Source organism: Alligator sinensis, unplaced genomic scaffold, assembly GCF_000455745.1.
Source record: "Alligator sinensis unplaced genomic scaffold, ASM45574v1 scaffold273_1, whole genome shotgun sequence".
Lineage (NCBI taxonomy): Eukaryota > Metazoa > Chordata > Crocodylia > Alligatoridae > Alligator > Alligator sinensis.
The window spans coordinates 1217373-1223918 of record NW_005841943.1 but is presented as its reverse complement, the minus strand read 5'-3'; the positions used below and the strand labels follow the sequence as shown (position 1 = coordinate 1223918).

At 39.2% G+C, this 6546-nt stretch overlaps 1 protein-coding gene across 5 annotated transcripts in view; it reads right to left on the bottom strand.

Moving 5' to 3' along the window:
• Positions 1–3688: 3688 nt before the first annotated feature.
• RAD54B (RAD54 homolog B) overlaps positions 3689–6546 on the bottom strand; it is a 123119-nt gene continuing 120261 nt past the window's right edge. For all 5 annotated transcript variants that reach the window (XM_014518210.1, XM_014518209.2, XM_006019990.3 and 2 more), the window contains exon 15: positions 3689–4904. In XM_014518210.1, coding sequence (XP_014373696.1) covers positions 4687–4904 — 218 coding nt within the window. In that variant the 3' untranslated portion in view covers positions 3689–4686. The remainder of the gene's footprint in view (positions 4905–6546) is intronic.

Sequence of the window (6546 nt, the reverse complement as noted above, 5' to 3'; positions counted from 1 at the left end):
GGGGGGTCTATGCTGCCTGCACTGCTTCATTAAGCCTCCCTGGGGTCCCATGCCATCAGATCTGGACCCCACACTGCAGAATTAGGCTCTACACCATCTCCAGTCAATGCACATGTACCCAGATCTGGCCTTGGGCCACATCTGCCCACTGATCCAGCATGCTATCCAGCTCATGAGGCTCCCCATGGCTCTGGAAATTTGGCAGCAGGGGAGCATCAATTGCTGTCACTGCTCACCCACTGTCAAATTTTTGCACCCATAAGGAGCTCTATGGGCCAGATAGCATGGCTCCTTGAGCTGGATTTGGCCAATGAGCCAGGGTAGAGCATCCCCGCTATAGGCTGATCCACATGGGTCACTTGTATGGAGCCCTGTCATTTTTAACAGAGCTCTGGGAAGACTTAAATATACACAAACCAGCTTGAAGTTTGGGGACAATGAAGCCAATATGGTGCAACCTCTCCCTCAGCAAATCTCCAACCCCCAGAGAGAAATTTCAGGTTACAATCTTTATTGATCAGGAAGCCACATCCCTGAAAGTGTTGAAAGCACCTGGGAGGAGCACAGGGAGATGGCTTGTTACTATACAAGTAGACTTGGCATACTTTGAGATTATATATATATCTATATCTATATCTAGATATAGATATATAAAATCATTTTGATGGTTAACATCAATGTTTATTTTTAAATGTTCATTTTGATTTTTATTGATTGAAATTATCAGGATTGCACAAAATTATGGGTGTGGGGGCAGACAATTTATTAATGACAGTATACTATTATTATAGTGCAGTTTAATCACCCATCATGACAAATATAACTACTGTAGGACTGCTGCCAGCTAAGCAGCAGAGCTGCCATCAATCCCAGCTCCACTTGCCCAGTAGCTCCTTTGTCCACTTTGTCACTTCCTCTTCCTTTGTTCCCAGTGCCCTGGGGTTTCTGGGAGTTGCAGTCCAAACTAATAGCACAGTTCTGTAGGGCTGTTCCTCCTGTTCTCACACAGTCCATCAGCCATCATTTTTCTTACATCCCCTTTCTATAAATGTTGATTATTAATGATGGAACTATTTTCCCGCAGTCTGAGAGTGTGAAGTGAAATAATTTATCAACATTTACCAATAAAAGTCAAATCCTGCCAAGCCTATGTATAAAGCAACTCCTAGTCTCTCTCAAACTAAAACTTTGACCTCAATTTGCTATAACAAGAAGGAAAAAAGACCTAGCATAATTGAAAAACAAGAGCAAACAAATGAATTTTTCTCCCAATGACTAACATCTAGGACTCATTCCAAAGGAATGTAAATGGAAGAGTGCACCTTGGCAAATGAATATGAAAAACTAAACAAATATAAAGGTGTATAGGGAAGATTTAATTTGATGCAACATACATGAAGAGAGAGCTGTAAGAAAGTGAAACTACTATGTCGGGAAATGCTTCCTACAAATTAATTAATATCTAAACAAATGGATTGAATTCTGACAGGAAGACTATAACCAAAGTTTAAACAATGACCAACCTATCAACTGATATCTAACTGAAGTATCACTAGAATTGACTTGGTATTTCTAAGTTCTGGCACACTCCTAAGTATGTCCAAGTTCTAATACTTAGTATTATTTATTTAGGACCTGATTCTGCAATTCTCACTCAAGTACTTATTGCCACATGTAGTCCCTTTAAATTGGAGAATTGCATCCTTCACCACATATCCCATAAATAGGGACCTACCTAAATAGCAGTTTTGTGGATTCTGTGGAAACTGCGAAATCCAGGGTAGACCATGAAATCTGGGGGTGGGGGTGGGTGGGGGGGACAACGACTTAAAAACAATGTTTTTATTAAGTCTTTCCCTCCTGGGCAGGTCTCACAGCCTACTTAGGAGGGACAGTGCCGGCTGGTAGGGCAGCATGATGGGGGCAGCAGACAAGACCCCGGCTGCCCCAGGGTCTCTCCACCAATCAGAGCCAAGAGGCGGGGCTGCCACGGAATGCTCGCAAAATGGGCTCTTGATGCCAGGTCAAAGTCACAAAGATGTCTTTGTCTCGCAGAAAATTAAGTGGGTCCCTACCCATAAGTGTCAGCATCTACCCATTGCCTGGAAAGTTATGCACCTCACTTTTGGTGGTGCATAATTAATAGCCTACAGGCTCTTTTTATTTAAATTATCGTGAAGCTGGAGTCTTTTTTGTTAGAAAAGCCTTTCCCCACTATTCTGTGCAGCCTTCCTAGATTTTCTAGCCACAAACACATCATTTATTAAAAATACACATCAACAGAAAGAAACACAGTTTACATCACATTCATTCTGTGGAAAGCACATAAAAGAATTACTCCCCTCCTGTGTACATCTTGCCTGCAGGGGCCAGGATCTTTCTTTGCAAGTTCCAGGAGATAACCCTGGGCAGCTGTCAAGGATTGCTCCAAGCCTGGCATTTTAGAAACTCCTCTGAGTTTTATTTTACTACAGAATGATTCTATCGCCATTTGGCACCTGTTTTGCAACAGATGACAGATGTCAAAGAACTACAAAGACCTCTGAAAAAGTCAGACCCTCAGCTGGTTTCGATGTCAAACTCTTGCCAGAATGAAGGACACATCTATTGCAATTGTCATATCACTCAGATTTTTCCTCCCAAAGCTGCTTTTGTTGAGACATTTTCTAAGCATTAGCTGAAATGAAGGAAAGCAAGGTTTTATTTGGATTTTTACCTTATGAATGAATAATGATGTACATGTGTGAGAGAAAGAAACAGCTAAATTACAAAAGATGAAAGCCAGGATACGTAGAACTGGAATCAAGGGAACCAGTGCTGTAGTTAATGGAGACTGAAGCAATTTGTTTAATCAAGCAATCCAAACCTGTTACAGCTTGCCAATTTCAAGGACTGCTTGGTGCAACTCGGTGCCCTGGAGCAACTTAAGAGCAGCACAGTGGCTGCTATAGCTTATGTTAGAGTAATACAGTCCACAAAGGAGTGTAGGCCAAGTGAGAATTAGTATAGTGGAACAATGCTCCCCGACATGCTTCCAGCACCATAGTAGAGGATTTCCACTAAAGGAACTTTCTGCTGGCACAGAGCCGAGGTGGAATTTTCAGAATTTAACTCCTCGGCACTGTTGAGTTATGTATAGAGCCAAAATTGTAATTGAGCGTCTAGGTCTGTACTGACTAAAATAAGCTGATCATGTAGAAGAATGTCAGATTTAGACCAAAAGGAATTTGTATCTAATTCTTATTTTAATTTTGATTTTTGCTGAAACACGGACTCACATACCAGCACAGCTCGACTTCTAAAAAAGGTATTTCCAAGCATAGTGCTCTTCAGTCTCTCTTCCTTCCCCCCAAGTGTGCTCCCCCCCGTGTGTATGTGTGTGGATAGTTATAGATAGATAGATAGATACCTATCTAGATCTAGATCTATCTATCTATCCATCCATCCACACACATACATATCTATATATAGATCTAGATATATAGATATCTATATAGATATATATTATATATTTATATAGATATATATAGATGTGTATTGTATATATAGATATAACAAGAGCAGCTCCTGCCTACTTTTTGCTTGTATAGCAAGTAACATCGTATGATAGTTTCTTGATCCAGGGTCCTTCAGCAATACCAAGACACAAATGAATAAAGACCAATGAATCCCAAATGAAAAAGCTGTTTTATTAAAAATCATTTCAAAGTCTACTAAGGCCTGATATTTCTGGAAGCGATGCTATAGTTTTGCGCGGTGATTCCATTTTCACATTTACTTATTAAATATTAAACTTAAACAAAAGACTGCACCGCTGGAATATCAGATGAGGGACTAATGGCTACTTCAGATCTTTTTATCTGTTTACAGAGGGAAACAAATTGTCTACATAATAAAATATACACAATGAAATGGAATGCAATATTTTTATATTTACCAAAACATGTTTTTTATCAGTATTTAGCTGAAAATCATATGAACCTGTATTGAATATATCAGAAATACAGATATTTATTCAGGTTCAATGTCCGCAGGTAAATGCAATGTGAGCTATGTCATAAAAGATGCCAATGCAAAAATGCTACTGCAAAAGCTGTCGTTTCCAAATCATGGATTTTCATTGACCCCAGTGTTACTCTAAATTCTAGCTGGCATAAATCCACTGAAACCCGAAGAGTTATCCGGATGTAAAGCTGGAGTAGTGCATTAATGAATGAGATCCATTCATTTTAGAAGAGCAGGCACAAATCCAATCAGACACTTGTAAACCTCACATATGAAGTACAGCCTAATGCATCTTAAAACATTCAGGCAATTGTGCCAACTGTCTATTAGTAATAAATCATTATGATTAAAGGAAAACTGTCAGGTAGTTTAGGCCTGAATAAAAGGCTACTGCTACTGATTATCCTAAATCAAAAGCCTCAAAAAATCCTAGATTTCTAAAGTTCCTTGTTCTAATTGTTTTAAATATGCTTATTAACTTGATAGTATGGCTTTAACATTACATAAAATATTAACAACTATAAACTTGCACAAAAACCTCACCACAAAAACCACAAAGCCTGAACTAAATTTTGATTTTAAAAAATGGCAACCACGTATTTTATTTAATTTTATTTTTAGACATACTACACCTGTGAAGAGTATGTACATCATGGATGTGGCAAAACATAGCTGATCGTATTAGGAGGATGTAACTGGATTGGTTACATTCTGGAAAATAAAAGTAATGTTCTTTTTTATCCTTTCAAGGAAGGGATCATCTACAGTTTGATGCTGCCCAGAGAAGTGTTTCCATTGCATCAGCTGTGACATGGAAAGAGATTTCTTTGAAGTAGGCTTCTCATGATTTTTTCCAAGCTGGCAACCTCTAAACGTAGAGAACATTGCTGCAGAAAGATCTGAAAAGTGATGCAGTAAAAATCTGTTTAGAAACTTTGTAAAAGCTTCTCCTGCTTTCAGTCACAAACCTAGGACTAAAATTAAGCACCTGAACAAGCCTCTGTAGAATCAGATCCTAAGTCAATAGTATAATCCTAGAAGGGAATTGTAACTTTCTCCACATATGACGGGGGAAAATGTAGCAAAAAACTCTACATGAGAAGCACCTGCGTTTTCTGGCTTTCTACAAATAACTGAAAAAAATGAGTGCGCGCACCCTAAATGCTTATTTAGGAAGGCCTACAATACTACACGGAGTCCCCTGTAGTTCAGTGGTAGAATGCTTATCTGCCACACAGGAGACCTGGGCTCAATTCCCATGTGCTTATACAAATACAGCAATGGAAGCACCAAATGTCCAAATGTCTCATTTTGGCCTTTGGATTCTCTCTGAGTGGCCTAAAGGGGAGATGAAAGATCTGGGTAGCCTCCACTCCTCAAAAAAACCCCTCCTGCCTAGGCATATGCATTGAAGATCTGAGTGACCTTTCATGCATACACCATGGTCCAGAAGGCTCAATGGTTGCCATAAAACAATACTCCAGTAGTTGTTTTACTTGAGCAACACTGTTATCAAGATGGTAGGCAAAAAACAGACATTGCACTGGTGCCATGTATACTTTGAAATCATATGAGTTTCATTTCCTCCACTCCAGAACAGAAGCTCAATCTTTTTAGCCATTAAAACGAAACAAAAACCAAACACCCATAAGACACACTGAAATCAACAGACTACTCTTCAGGGTGCTTTCATTATAAGCGGAAAACCAAAAACCCTTCTTGTACTATAAAAGCATCCTAGCTGAACTAACCAAATACTTCCTGACTTGGGTGGGGACATGATGGGAATTCTCCAAAATATGAGCAAAACTTTCATCTATCAGCTGGAGACGAGTATTCCACCAGGCTCAATCAACTTCAGTCAACCTGTTTTATTGCTGTTTTATTGGTAAGTGGATAGATATGTTTCCACAGCAGGCTCACAGGGATGTGACAGGTATAATTGTCACCAGCTGCATTTTAACTTAATGCTGATGAAGTTACATTTTTAAAAATTACATGCATTGTAATGGCTCTTATTACTACAGATTACAGTGTCTGTTTAAAAGAAATAAACGTTCACACCACTTCAGACAGGAAGTTATTGGGTAAGAGATGCCACTGCTTCTGAGAAACTGGGATGGCCACAGGGCTTAAGAAGTGATGGAGAGGTGCCTTTACTAAACTCAGATCAAAGCATTAAAAAAAATTAAAAATCCTATCCCTAATTTTGAATCCGTTATACATAAGGTATTAAAAAAACATGAATGCAGAAAGAAAACAAAAAGGGATAGTTTCCAAGCAGACAGGGTGAAATAAGGGACATTCAGTGGAGGTGGGAGTATTGTGCGCTGGGTCTATAGCAGGTAGCAAGTAAGGGATGGATCAGCACCCCAAAACTAACTGTATTCATCACTAGTTTTTAGGTGGTAGCTATATCATGAAAGTTTATTTTGAGCTTTGGTATACCTTTGGCCAGATCCTCAGCTGGTATAAACTGGCATATATCAATTTGTAGCAGCTGATGATCTGGTCCATTGTGTTCTTACCATCTAATTCCTT